At 40.9% G+C, this 14932-nt stretch overlaps 1 protein-coding gene across 3 annotated transcripts in view; it reads left to right on the top strand.

Annotated features, from left to right (window-relative positions):
* The window catches only part of TMCC3 (transmembrane and coiled-coil domain family 3), a 57315-nt gene extending 45170 nt beyond the window's left edge, over positions 1 to 12145 (top strand). Inside the window, exons 2-6 of one of the 3 annotated variants that reach the window (XR_011048203.1) lie at positions 1678 to 1809; positions 5146 to 6044; positions 7560 to 7695; positions 10502 to 11230; positions 11344 to 12145. Coding sequence is in view for 2 of the 3 variants with exons in the window: in XM_068400951.1 (XP_068257052.1) it covers positions 1678 to 1809; positions 5146 to 6044; positions 7560 to 7695; positions 10502 to 10804 (1470 nt within the window). In the remaining variant the exon portion in view is untranslated. Of the gene's footprint in view, positions 1 to 1677; positions 1810 to 5145; positions 6045 to 7559; positions 7696 to 10501 lie in introns of all 3 variants that reach the window. The other 2 variants (XM_068400951.1, XM_068400952.1) reach the window with 2 other exon arrangements.
* Positions 12146 to 14932: the final 2787 nt, after the last annotated feature.

The following is a 14932-nucleotide window of genomic DNA, read 5'->3' as shown; positions in this document are numbered from 1 at the left end:
CCCAACAGTCTTACCTGTGGCATTTGGGCACGAGTCCTTTTGTGCTCTGAGCCCATTGTTAGCATGGCCTGCAAATCTGACCTTTGGCTTGCTTTTTCAGACAGTGAGTGAGAAAACACGTGGATCATTATTATGCCAATAAAATCCCTATCCTTGCTTCTGTGATTGGGTTTTCAAAGCACTATTGTGCTCTGAATACTTATTTATGAATGGCAGGTTGCCTTTTACCCAGCCCTCCACTTACCATTTAAGATGGAAAGTATACCTGCCAGTTCATCCATAATGAAGGGTTCCTAGCAGTGTGTCTTTGTTCATTGCACCAAGCAGTTATTCTGCTATCCCTTTCGAAGCTCTGGACTTTGGCTTGGGATGGGCTGCATGAACAGCCTGGCCATGTGTGAGGCCCAGACCTCAAAGCCATGGTCTGTACTTAGGCTAAAGGCCTGCTGAAGACAGGGAATGCCATAATTGTGCAGGTGGAAAGTGGGACCAGGCGTAGACCGAGTAGCCTCTCTGTGTCTAGCACAACCACCCTTACTGTGCAGACCACGTTAAGGATGCCTCCGCCACTCCTCTGTCGCTTATCCGTAACCAGAAGCTGTGGCCTAAACTCATGTCGAGGGCCTGTCGCATTTAAAATGGACACCAAAAAAAAGAAGTGCTCTGATGAGGTCAAGCCGCTGCTGCCTACTTGTAACTAAATTACACGAATACGACAGTGTGGTTGCGAGTGGGTTGTAGTGTTTCTTGTCTCTCCTTCTCAGACTTTACTATGAATATATCAGTGTGTGTGTTTTTGCTGAAGCACAAGGACTTTTGCTTCTCCTTTCACTACCCATTTATCAGTAAGGACCAACCCTGTTTTACCACCCAGACCTTGGTGGGTGTTTGAAAAGTCTAAGGGATTATCACCACATCACATATGTAGTTATATAACTCGAGGGTATAAAATGTGACCGAGGGAACCACTCTTCAGAGCTCCTTCTCAACTGGTCTGAGACCCCATTACACCTAACCTTGCTTCTGCCATATCAACAGCTGCATCAGGCTACTGGACAGGTCGTGTGGTCCCTTTCCCTGCTAGAGCTTTTTATTTTACCCCACTGTTATTTGCATTATTGTGTGTTGAGCTCGCCAGGCTGTTTAAGGTTGTTTTGCTTAAGGACGATGACAATTGTGATAATAAAGCTGCCTAAATGAATTAACTGCCTGGCATTGAATCAGTGAAGCGGGGTATCTAGTAACGGGAAGTTACTAACTGGACTAATCACCTGACTCTGAGTCAGTGGAGTGAGGTGTCCATATTATTCTGCCATGTCCCTGACCCAGTCGCGACACCATGCAGCCAGGGGTCTGCTTGGCTCCTTGGAAAAAAGGGGTTGGGGCAGAATGAAGTTGCTTTACCTTTGAGAGGTACCTATCTAGTCCTCTGTGGTGTCTGGCTCTGATGCAGGCAAGGAGCCTGAATTGCTGCGCTCCTAAATCACTGTTCTTAAAAGCTTTGAGCAGCACAGACATTACAATTAGTTCTCAGCTGGGTTGTAGCAAAGTGCACATGTGAACTGCTTCATAAAGTGCACTGGTCTCTCCAAGCGCCAGGTTTCTTCTTTCAAGCTAACTTCAGCTATGGCTATCCCAGTAACCATGTGCAAAATGGTTTTTCTCTGTTTTTCGTAGAAGCCAGATTCTGGACATGTCTCTGGTATTTCCTCAGACTCTGGGCTGGTGCATTGCCTTCCTTGTGTTACCACTTATCTCGGGACTGCTTCCTCTCATCTATTACTCAGCACCCTATTAATTGTTACTGTGGTAGGTGAGATGTATGATAATTCCATTCTTTTTTCTTTAAGTGCTTCTCACTTCCAAAAATATGGCTGGTCCCAGATAGGTTGTTTTGACTATTGGGACCACTACTGTATGTGTGTGTGTATATATATATATTTTGTTTTATTTTGGCAGCCACAGTGAAAATCTTAAAAAAACCAAATCTCTCAACAGCTTCTTTATTATTAACACCTTGGTGTCCTTGTCAGGCACTGGTGACCTGAGAGTCACAGAAAGACTGATGGCATTCATCATCTCTTGTTGTAGCATAGCTGGAAGAATACTTGTGTAGTTTGAGGGGGATGTGTGTTCAGTCTCCTGTGCATGGGAGGATTTCAGTCTACATCACAGGAGAGCGCGCCAGTCCCTGTGGGGATGAGGTAGCATCCCAGACTCCTACTGACAGTCTTCTGCTAAGTATAAAGAACTGGGCATTCAATACAGCAGAAGTGCAAGCTATGTTTACAGTGCTTCAGGAAGATTCACAGAGGATAATTCTTCTCAACTCGAGACTGTTGCAGCAAGGAGGCTTTGGGATAGGATTTGAAGTTGGACCTCTGGTGTCCTGGGGTAACATTAGTATTGAGCTATAAAGCAATCACAAATGGATCTTTGCCAAACTGTTCTACCTCATCGAGACAGAAGACAAGTGATAGGCCACTTGTCTAGAGATACGTGAGTCCTCCAGTGTCTGCTTGCTTCTGATTTGAAAAAAAAAAACCAAAAACCAAAAAACAACAACAACAAAAAAACTAAACCAAAAACAAACCCCCCAAAAAACAAAAAGAACAAACCCAAAAAACAAACCTTCTCTCCTGCAACCCCCCACAAAACCAACCAACCAATCAAAAAAAAAGAAAACAAAACAAAACAAACCCCAAAAAAACTTATCCCACCAACAAAAAGGTGTATTACATCAAGAGAAGATTTCAAGAACTTCTGTTGCTTGACCAAAGCTTGCATCATGATGGCAAGAGGACAACTGCCATTTTGGCCAAATACGATCAGATAGAGGAATGTCTTGGATATGACTCTTCTGTACCCTTGGTGAGCTCTCTATCCAGTAAGCTAAAAAGCTACTCCTAGTAGTATTTTGGGAATTCAGACACAGTTCTTTTATAAACTTCACTGAATTTAAACTGACCCTACGATTAGTTTTCAGGAGTAGATTTGCCAGATGCTAATTGATTTCCTCAACTCCAAAAGCAATGCAACTTTCAGCAGATGTATTCCCTCAATGTTATTGTTCTTTTTATCTCTATTGATGTTGTGACCTTGAAGTTCCAGGAAGGCAGGGGGTGCATGGTGATGATAGACCTCGCTGACTGCTGGAGACTCCAGTGAGGGAGAGGACATAAGGGAGAAGGGATCTGGTTTGGGCTTGTATCCAATTATTACAATACATTTTTAGACTATTTTGTACTAAGGAAGTAAACACTTAATGCTGTGTAAAGGTTAGAGGTAGACCCACCCATTCTTGGAAGTATGTACGGCTTGTCCTGAGTGACATCAGTGATGGATCTGTCTTGTGTGTATAGGCAATTTGGTGATTTATTACAATATATTTTTGTGCCAAAGCTTATTCAAAAATGTCTCAGGCTGTTTCAGGAAACTATTATTTTATACTGAGCTTTTTCTCTTTACTGAATTTGTCCAGACCCAGTAAACCCATTTAAAGAAATATTTGCAATATGGGGTATCAATCTGGTATCTAAGCTTTTCAGCTATTTGCCTTGGTTGCTTTTCTTTGCCGTGTGAGCCTCTGGAAAGATATAAGTATCCTATGTCCAACTTTTTTTGCTTATATTAAATACATGTTTTAGCTACCACAAGAGCATTATGAGTGTTACCACTTTAAAAAGTGATCTGTGAAAGCTATTTGTTTTCTATAGTTATATTTCTAAGACTTGTTCAATTAAAAAAAATCAATAAAAATGGACGTTAGTTTTGACACTTGTGATTTTTGTCACTCTTTAAATTAGGTGTCGCCCTGAATATAGAGTACCATCCGTGTGTCATGTACAAATGCTAAAATGAGATCTCATCAATAAAGTGGATTTTCGGTGAAGCACATATGACTGATGATACTAAATCCTATACAGTTTTTATATATTTATAAAAACTACTTGCTTCTCTTCTTAATAATTAAGCACATGACTCAGTATCAGTTATTTTTATCAAACTGGTAAAGTGCAGAGCTATTAGGCCACAGCACTCGTTTAATCCTTGGAATAGAGTCCAAGTCTTAAAGGTCACCATTAACCAATATTCTCCAGAATAAATTGTCAACTGTAGAACTCTTCAGTTTGCATTTTTCAAGTGCCCATTTTTCTTAGAGGCTGGTGAATGAGAACTTTCATGTTACCTGGTTTTGCACCCTGAGCAGTGCAGTAGCAAAAGGAAAAAAAAAAAAAGTACTGTAATCCTCAGTAATATAAGGATAAGCATATAAAGTAGGAGTAGAGATGATGTTGTCTCTGAAATGGTCAGATACATATCCAATTTTATGGCTGTATTACCCTTTCTGTGTTTGTAACCTGTCATGATAGACACAGGCTGAGAGTAGTTCTCCTGATCAATCTGTGCATGATGCATGTCATTAACAGTAGGACACTATGTCTTGTTCCTGAGTACGTATTTTAAGGGGAGTACAGGAATACTGGAGAGAATTTCCAGGGGGGCCACCAAAGCTGTGCAAGGATGAGAAAACAAGCTCTACAGCAATGCTTAATGATGTTTTTATGTTTTTAATCAAGGGAAAGATTGAATGGTGATCACTGGACATGTGTGTGCACATAGGTCTTGCTGCAAGATCTTCAGTATTATAGACAATAAATACTGTAGTTGGAAATCAAACTTTTAACATAGGATGTCAGGCATTTTGAAGCGAAGAGTAGTTAAAGCATTTCACAAATGCGTCTTTAAAAGATACTTTAATACAGCTTCTGCCTTTTCTCTGCAATGGTGCTGCCTGAGCAATTGTATTAGTTCCCCCGGTCTTAAAGCTCTGAAAACTCATTATGGCTGGACTGTTAAGCAGTCTCTATAGATACGATGTTGTGGCAGCTTTAATGAAATGTACCTTCTCTGTCACAGAGGCTAGCACGAGATGCTAATAGGGATGAAGCTGTTCTGGTTAGGTCACCCTGGTCTCATGCCTCCCCTGTGGCTTTGACTTTATATGAGGAAATTTTTATTTTGCTACTATAAGCTACTTTATATTGTAGTACTTGTTACAATTACATGCGGAAAAGGAAACTGAAAGTTGGATTTAAAAGAATAAAATTCAAATTCCATTTATCTCCTTTTTTTTCTCCTCAGGTGGAAAGACATGACATGAATACCCTGAGTTTACCGCTTAGCATTCGCCGTGGAGGCTCTGACACCAACCTGAACTTTGATGTACCAGATGGGGTCCTAGAGTTCCACAAAGTCAAACTCAGTGCAGATAGCTTGAAACAGAAAATCCTCAAGGTTACAGAACAAATCAAAGTTGAACAAACAGCTCGAGATGGAAACGTGGCTGAGTATTTGAAACTGGTAAACAGTGCAGACAAGCAACAGGCTGGGCGCATTAAACAAGTCTTTGAGAAAAAGAACCAGAAATCTGCCCACTCCATTGCCCAGCTGCAGAAGAAATTGGAACAGTATCACAAAAAGCTCAAGGATATTGAACAAAATGGATCTTCCAAAAGTAGTAAGGATACTTGCAAAGATAACTTGAAAGATATTCAGCATGGAAAGCCTCGTACCTCTGGGCATGGAACAGAGAGCAGCAAGTCAGGTGTGCCAGGTGTATCCTTGACACCACCTGTCTTTGTTTTCAGCAAGTCTAGAGAGTTTGCAAACCTGATCCGAAACAAATTTGGTAGTGCAGACAACATTGCTCATCTCAAAAATACCTTGGATGAATTTCGGCCAGAAACGAGTTCTAGAACATATGGGGGCAGTGCCACCATTGTTGCTAAACCAAAATACGTTAGTGATGATGAATGCTCAAGCGGGACCTCTGGCTCAGCGGATAGCAATGGGAACACTTCCTTTGGTCCTGCTGTGGCAAGTACCCTGGACAGCCAAGGAAAGCTTTCTGTGATTTTGGAGGAACTAAGGGAAATCAAGGAGACACAGTCCCAATTAGCCGATGATATTGAGAATTTAAAAGCACAATTTAAAAGAGACTATGGCTTTATTTCTCAGATGTTACAAGAGGAAAGATATAGGTATTTTTTTTTTTTAACTGTTCTCTTGAAATGACTTTTGGATGGGTATAGAAGCTATTTGGAAAGTGTAAATGTGGGTGTATGCTTGTGTGTGTGATATTTCAGAAGCAAGAGGAAAAAATAATTCCAATCAATATCTGGTACCAAAATGTTCCACTCCTTCCAATAACTGAAAATACATGTAGAACATTAATATTTCCTATCAAATGATGTGGTAGTTCTTTGCCTTTTGTCAAAGGCTTGTCAGAAAAATTCCCTCATCTGACATCTTACTGCCATATTGTATTGTGTGAATACTGTGTGTAGGAGATGCCAATTGTTTTGTTGACTGGTGGAAGAATTCTGATCTATTACAACTTGAAAATGCTGATCAGTCTATGGTGTAGCAGAGCTGACTTACAGCTGATAAATATACCCTTTAGTCCTGAGTACCTCTTCTAAATACTTCAGACACATTGCTATCTTGTGGATGCAATGTCACTTTGTACCCTGGTGTAACGCACGGCTGTGAAATGTAATTTTAAGTGCTGTAGCACAACTTCCTCTTGCATTTGTTACTTGGCAATTAATTCCTTTATCATACCCTGTGGGAAGTGAGATATGTTCTACAGAGGGCTTGCACCTGCTGTACCTATATCCCATTTGTCATATTGTTTGTTAAAGTAAGTGTTGGTTCTTGAAGTCTTTACTATGCTAATGGGCAAAAACTCAGTATGAATTGCAATATTTAATGTTTCCCTTGTTTACATTTCTTGAAATACAAGGGAAGACTGGATATCAGGTGGTAACATGGGGGAGGAAAGAACAGAGCAAATGGCCTACTGCACTCAAGCCATGGTTTCAGGAGAAGTCAGAGTGGCCTTTTCTGGCAGCTCACTGCTATTAAGATCTCAAGCCTCCTGCCACTACTTCCACAGCTAAACAGTTTTGCCTCCATTGTTTTTGTGCTGACTGCAGTGTTTGCCTGTTTGTGTGTTAAACCAAGTTATAAACTCACAAAAAATATTTTAGTTTTCTGATGTTTTAGTTGAAAAGGTTTACCATGCAGAGACATGCCAGAACAGGCTGTACATGAATGGCAGGACCTTGCACTTGTGTTTGAGAGGGGAACCAGGGAACATATTTTTCCTTTTGCTACTGGTGAGCTGTTATTGGGCTCAAGCTTACTTACGAAACCGTATCTTCTTGTCTAAATGAAAAGTGAGAAATGGAAAAATGTGAGTTGGATACCCTTAGCCACTGTTTATAGTTCATATAATTTGCCAATGATGTACAAATATTTGCTTTTTAACACCCACTGCCAGCAAGGAACACTCAAAAAAGGCTTTCAGTTTGCTGAATAAATGCTTATGGAGAGTTTCCAAAGTTTTAACTGATTTCTCTATGTGCTCTGTAATGCCAGTCAGAAGAATCCATAGTACACTGAGAAGTTACCTTTTAAAATGTCTAATTGTTTTCAGGATTTAGCATTACTTGAATAGAACGCACTAAATTTAGACCTTTTTTCCTGATAAGATATGAAAGATTGGAAGACCAGTTAAATGACCTCACTGATCTTCATCAACATGAGACAGCAAACTTGAAACAAGAGCTAGCCAGCATAGAGGAGAAAGTGGCGTATCAGGCGTATGAGCGATCACGAGATGTTCAGGTACTTTTTTTTTCCTTACCATAAACTTCTAACATTTTGTAGAAATCTTGTAGTGTAAAACACTTGCATCTTTCTACAGCTTTGTATGTAAGGAATGTGGTGAAAAGATTTAAGCCCATATTTTGTCTGTTTCAAGATGAAAACCCAGCACGTTTAAATCTGTGACAGTCTCCATTTGTTTCAACGTATTCAGAATTTTATCTGCTGGAATTGATGATATAGCCTAGGCAGACTTGTGGATGAAGAATGGCCTGTTTTAATTTCTTGCACAAGAGGAGGAAGGAATTGAGTCTCCTCGTATTGTGTAAAATGCCACTTTTGACAATGTCCTAACATAAAAACCTCTTGCTCAGACTTTCAACAATATAGTCATATCACTGGCAAGATTTATTATAAATTGAATTTAAGGTAAAAAGTAAGAGAGCTAATTGATACATAGACTTGTAGGCTTGCCAGGTATAATTTAAGAGTTTTAATCCATGGTCGCAACGGCCCCTATAACCAGAGCTGTAGGGTGTGTACACGTCAGTGACCAGTTGTAGTCATGTCTGGCTTCAATCAAAAGCCAGTAATAATTTCTACAAGTTTGTCCTGACAGCATGTAGTTACATAGTCGAATATTTCTATACAATATAAGCGTTTATATAATGCATAATATTTCTACCCAAAGTCTGAACAAGTTGAGAAAAATGGTGAAGACATTGTTTTGCCTTACCTTGGGTTTGTATTCAGTAACAACTGAGGAATGCTCAAAGACTGTCTTCCTATTGGCTCAGATGATAAAAAAAACAAACCAAACCAACGCTGTCCTGTACACCGCTGTGCTCACATTTCTAATCATAGAGAGCACATGCAACAGGACGATCACCCTGTTTCTCGATTGGTGTGAGTCAGGAAGCCCCTGGGAACAGAGTGGGAAAGAGATGGTATTGAATCTAAGCAGATCATAGGTTTCTTTGTAGGTTTAAATGAGAGAGGTCTCTCATGCAGAACTCCTTTCTGTGAAGGCATCTTGAGGGTGTAAAAACTGAATGAGACCCGAGTTCTTCAGCAGAAGGGCTCTGAAATGTTCACTGACTCATTAGCAGAACCCTGGAGGGGTGTCAGAGACTTTTAAATCTAATTGAAGTGCTACATGATACAGCCTTGTTTCTTTTATCTCTGTACAGTTGGGCCTGTTTAAACCTGTCTCTCTGGGGGGCTGGCAAACAAGCTAAAATAGAGTAAAAGCATTGAAGTTGTGGATATTTTAAATAACAACCTAACTTCGGAGCACTGTGTCCCTAAGGGCTGGGCAGATCGTTTTTAAATCACTTAGCCTCTCAATGCAGAACTGCAGGTATCAGACTTTTACAGCTGGACTTTCTCTGATGCAGAACGAGATGATTTGAGAATAATTTACAGTCAGAGTGGAAGAAGGACCAGGAAAGTTCTTTAGTGTGTAGTGGAGAGCATGCATGGACCCTAAGAGACTTTGTGCCACCCATTAAGAGTTGTCTTCTATATTATTACTAATTCCTTGCACAGCGAAAGGAAGCAGCCTTTTGTAAGGTGCTGTGCCATGTGCTTTGCACTGACTTTGGTGCCTGGCTGGTCACATAGTAAGCCAGTTCAACTTGCCAAAACAACTGGAGAACTGACCCAGCCAAAGAAAGCTTGTAACTCTGTGTGCAGTGGTTTTGTTTGTTTGTTTTTACATGGAGGATTGGGTTGAATCAGCTTAATGTGTGATCGGGTGAACACCCCTGCCAGTGCAAGGAAAATGTTTGGAGTTTGAGAGTGGGGAAGGAAGTAGGGATGCTGGAGTATAATTTTTCCCTTTTACACAGTGGTAAAAGGTTATGTCAAGTTGATCAATCTCATTAAATTATAGCGCTGCACTGTGCTACATAGTGGTGCCCAAGTCCCAGCTCCAGCAAAAAGTGGCATTTTCCACAGTCGGAAGCAGTCGGAAATTTTTCCGTGTTTCACTTTGAGAGGGCTTAAGTGTGGGGTTAGTGACTTAGGAACAATTTTACTCAAAGAAAATTCTCTTTTTACTCAAATTTACTCAAAGAAATTTACTCTTCTGCTTGAGGTTGGTTTTAGTCCAACCTCAAGCAGAAAAGCAAGATCTGTTTTCTTTAGAACAAAATGGGAAGGGGAATATATCATGTGAGAGAAACAATCCCATAAAAGCATCACCACAGATTTCTCCACTGCATGCTGCCCACTTGGGGTGTGGATTAACGAGTCTTCACACTGACAGAGGGAAAAGGCAAGCTCTCACAGACAACTCAATCCCAGCTCTGTAGGATGGGTGGCTTTGAAAGAAAAGCAACATAGACCAGAGAGGTGGTGTAAACCAAATGGTACATGTTGCAAAGTAGATTTAATTAGTGTCGCAGCAAGCCTGTACTACCCTAATGTTTTCCATAGCGTATACAAAGAAACTATCTTTGCTGTTTTAATGCAGTGAAAGTTGCCATGGCAACAACTTTCCCAGTACTTTATCTCATCAGTACATGCAGGAAACATTATCTGTTGTGAACATGAGAGTTATGGTACTTTTTCACAAGCATGAAAACTGTAAAAACTAAATTTTGGACAGTGTTGTCAGACTTGATTATGCCTGAGAAGGCAGGGATACGCATGTACAGGTATACATGTGCATGTATTTTTAAAAGAGTTGGTGGTTCATTCAAGTTTTAGGAGTCTATAATAAATTACACTTATAATCTAGCTAATGGATGATGTCTCTGCAGCTAAAACGGGAAAAGTGGTGTATGGAAATACAGCTGCCCTACTTCTTGTTTTCTGTCTCCAGGAAGCCTTGGAATCATGCCAGACCCGAGTGTCAAAGCTGGAGCTCCATCAGCAGGAACAGCAAGCACAGCAGTCTGAAACAGTTAATGCCAAAGTGCTCCTGGGGAAATGCATAAATGTTATCCTGGCCTTCATGACTGTCATCTTAGTGTGTGTTTCTACTATTGCAAAGTTCATTGCTCCTATGATGAAGAGCCGTTTTCATATCATTTGCACTTTTTTCGCAGTGACGCTGCTGGCAATATTTTGTAAAAACTGGGATCATATCATTTGTGCCATAGAAAGGATGATTATACCAAGATGAAGCTGCTGGTCTGGCTGCTTTCTTTTTTTTGGGTTTTTTTTTCCTTCCCCTCCCTATTTTTTGAGTGCTGTATGTACACAAATTATTTTTTGTCAGTTTAAATGTGCAAACTGGATGGAGAAGCCTACAAAGACTCTTGGACTTTAAGGTGTAAATACATAAATGCATACTTGTTGGCAGTCGGTTGCCTGTTCAATCAGATTGTGTCTAATTGGCTGTGTCTGTGATGAACTGCTCACTTACGTCAGTCTTCTGCCTTAATCCAACGGGTTTTCCACTTTCCAAACTCACACCCACAAAAGATGCTATGCTGCTCTGGGAGGGATCCACGCAACTGCAAATGTCAGGTGTACTTTTTACTAGACTGGAATGCAGAGTGTGATCAGGAGGGAGTGCACCATAATGTGTATCAGCCCTGTTAGACTAGTAAGTTAATTTTCTCTCTGAATCCAATTAGAATGATAAGCCAAATTATACAGTTGTATGTGTTAACAGTTCTTGTTTCTAAATTAATGGGTATTTGTGTATGGGTTTTCTAGTTTTCAGGACCAGCAAAACTCAATGCTCCTGCTAGTAACCCTTTGCACAGAGCGTATTGTTTGTAAACTAGACCAGCGACGATTATTGACCACAGTTTGTGGTTGTTCTATTATCACACTCAAGAAACACACAAAGGTGACATAAGACTTCCAAAGATGAACTGCATTGAATGAGAAGATCCCCAGGCCACTTTGCAAAGGACTAAAGAAGCAAGTAACTGGTGAGTATGTTGTCACGCAGACCAAAGCGCTCACTTCAAACCCTGCAACCTGCAAGGGGAAAGGAGTACACAGAAAGACGACATTTAGGTTGGCCTTTGTTAGCACTGAGTTGTTGGGGTGCTCTAACTGAACGCAAAGCAGATAGGTGGTGGGACTCTGGGTACGGTGGATTTCCCTTTCTTGTGTCAGATTAAGGAATGTGGAAGAAGCATGAGGAAACAGGTCCTTAGGGGAGCAGGGAGTTAAACTTCTGTAAATATAGAAACACTGTGCAGACTCTCTTGATAAACATTCCTGAATATAATGTATTAGCATACAGTACCACTACTAGGAGACAGGGTTGGTTTTGTTTTCTTACTGGAATTTATTTTGCTTGATTTAAGAACTGAAAAAAAAAAATTCCCTGAAATCTGCTTGGCTTTCAGCCATGATGTAAAAACAAGATCTTTAATAAAAGAAAAAAAAGAAACCAACCACCACAACCAGAATTCTTCTCCAGTCTCCATTAAATGAAAAAAAAAAAGACAATGTCTCCAGTTATTTGATGTTCAGTGTTGCTTACTTAGAAAATAATTGTCACGACAGATTTTCTTTTCAGTTGCAGTATTTGTTATGCTGGTTTTATGGGGGGGCGGGGGGGGAGGGAAGGGGATTACTATGTGTGTATTTGTTTTTAATCAAGTGAATAGTTGATGTAGAAATTCAGAAAACCTTATTCTGAAGAAAAGGAGTGGGGAGGGGAGGCAGGGGAAGAACTTTGACATTTTACCATGATTGGATTAACAGTGAATACAGTTACTCTTTGTGGCTTCAGGGACTGAAGGAAGGACAGAATTAACTGCATAAATAATGATATGAGTCAGGATTTAGAGAATTCAATTAAAACATTTTAAAAATCGTTAAAGAATTCTTCATATGTGCTACATCTTTGAACAGAGAAATCAGGAAGGATTGTGCTGGCTAGCAGGCACCAGATCAGATCAGGCACACCCATGTTATCCTAACCCAGCCCTGCCTAATCTTCAGGGGAAGGCAGAGTGGAAAGCAGAAGTCCTGCTGAGGGGGATATGCATTTATAAAGCCCAGACTTACCAATTGCTTTACCCCTGGCTGTGTCAGGAAGAATTATTATATAGATATATTATTATTTCCCCTAATGTTTGGTTGGGTTTTTTTTCCTCTTTGCCTTTACCCCTGTATTCCTGGTATACCCTGAAGAAGGAAAGAGGTATTGTGTTATGTGCAAAACTTCTCTGTCTTAATTGTTGCATGTGCTCCTGCTGCTGTTCAGTTCAGGGAGACCTTTCTTCTCATGTCTCTCCACCCATTTGGGCACTGTATGCGTGCATTGCCACAGACCTTCACCCCTGCCTTCTGAGTACCTGCACTTAGCCTCTTTTTGTAGCCAGCTCATAAACTGAGAAGACTGCTTCCACCAATGCAGCTCATAAACTTATCTTCACAGGGAAGTACAATGTTAAAAAGATTAAAAGGAAAAAAGAAGTAGCTCTTTCCTGGCCTGTACATCACAAGAAGGGGTTTCCCTTGGCTTCTTTTTATGCCCTTTTGATGTGCCCTGGGATCCTCTTGGTCTTTTCCACTGTTCTAATATAATTTGTTCCTCTCTTCATTTTTCAAAAGGCATATAATGTCTTTTTATAGCCTGTACTTTCCATTTCTTTAGCCAATGAGCGTGCTTCTATTCAGAGTCCCTTCCTTTCTGAAGTCATCTCCTAAATTCCGCCACCCATTTTACTAATCAGCCCTGTGACTTTTTTTATTCCCCTCGTTGCCATAGGCCACGAGATTGTACATCCATTACAAAAAAACAAGAGTCCTGGTACTGATCCTCAGAAAGCTGTGACTCTTCATGGTGGTTTTTTTGCCATCTTTATTACAATCTCTGTTCTTCTATTTAGTTTGCACAGCCACCTTCTGGTTTGGCCACTGGAGAAAACACTTTGTCTAGCATTTTGTTAAATGGGTTCAGAAGGGTACATGTGCAAGAAAGAAATACCACGCATTAATAATTCTTACGTAAGAAAAAACTCCCTTGCCTGTACGTTTAAAGAGATAATCCTCCCAGCTCTAGCGTATATAGTTAGAAATGTAATGTTAGGTAGACTCAAGGTCAGGCAGGAAAAAGGTCAATCATTTTTCTTACAACAAAGAAAGTTGGTAAGGTACAGCCTGGGGATGTGAAGGCTTCTATTCCAAGGGCAGCCTATGGCAATCCTGGAAGCTGACCTCAATGCAAAATGAGAGTAGAACATAAAAATCAATGGGCCTACAAAAGATTGCTCACTGTCTTGATAAAATCTGACTGGGTCCAAATTGGAAACAAAAAGGTCTTGCATTTCCATATGGGCTTTATATCTGGCAGAGGACACAGAGAAAGCAGTAAAAGCTGCATAATGTTACTCATGCAAATTAAAACAATCCTAATGGGTAAATGGGCACAGCACTTCTCTAGGTTATTTTCCCTCCTGGATTTAAATTACTGGAGGATGTGACATGCATCAAGAAATTTTAAAAAGATGTGAAGGGCAAAAGTCTGCTTTTGGGTGAAACTGCTATAGTTTTGCCTTTACCTTCCCATTTCTTACCTTGTGCTGACACTGGTGTGTGTTGCAGTCTTCCATAGGCCGTGTAAGCTTATGAGGCTGGAAGAAAAACGTAGCGAAGGAGGTGGATAGTCCTCCACAGCTAGAGACTTAAAGGGCTGATGGAAGGGTCTTGTGAGTGTGAAATGGGGACAAAAAGGGAGATGAGCTATTTTCTTTCTTGCTGCAGTGAATCATTAGCTGCCCCTAAAACTGCACCCCAGCCAGCCTCCCCGCAGAATGATGGGGCAGCCTCAGCACAGAAAGGTTCTTCCTAGCTTTTGGCTCCAGGGGACAGGTACAAACAGCAGCAGGATGTGGTAGCACAGGCTAGCCAGCCATGTCTGCGCCCAGGATTGAGAGCAGGCTTGTGGCTGGGCCAGCCAGGGCTGAGGCCTGTGCCACTAACTTCGGTATCAGCACCACTTCCACCACTTAGGCTGGGATTATATGAGTGTATATAGCTGGCCTGCAGTCAGAGCTCTGCTTGCTGTTGAAGTAGGCCGAGGCCATCCCGAACGGTTGCAAGACCTCTCTTAATGAGAACTTCGTTCAGCTTTTCAATCAATTAACCACGTGTTGTCAGGATACCGTTTGCTTTTATGTTCTCATACAACACATTCGACATTCTCAGTGTACTCCTTACACTTACTCATGAGCCTCTCAAACACTCCCACTAAACGAAAAGTTGCCAGACAGTGTCTTTTCTGCTTGGTGCTGTCTGGTAGTCAATTATTTCACTTCACTTTGACAGTAGTTCTCCA

Source organism: Nyctibius grandis, chromosome 5, assembly GCF_013368605.1.
Source record: "Nyctibius grandis isolate bNycGra1 chromosome 5, bNycGra1.pri, whole genome shotgun sequence".
In the NCBI taxonomy this organism is placed as follows: Eukaryota; Metazoa; Chordata; class Aves; order Nyctibiiformes; family Nyctibiidae; genus Nyctibius; species Nyctibius grandis.
Note: the sequence above shows the minus strand (reverse complement) of the source record. Positions and strands in the feature narration are given on the sequence as shown.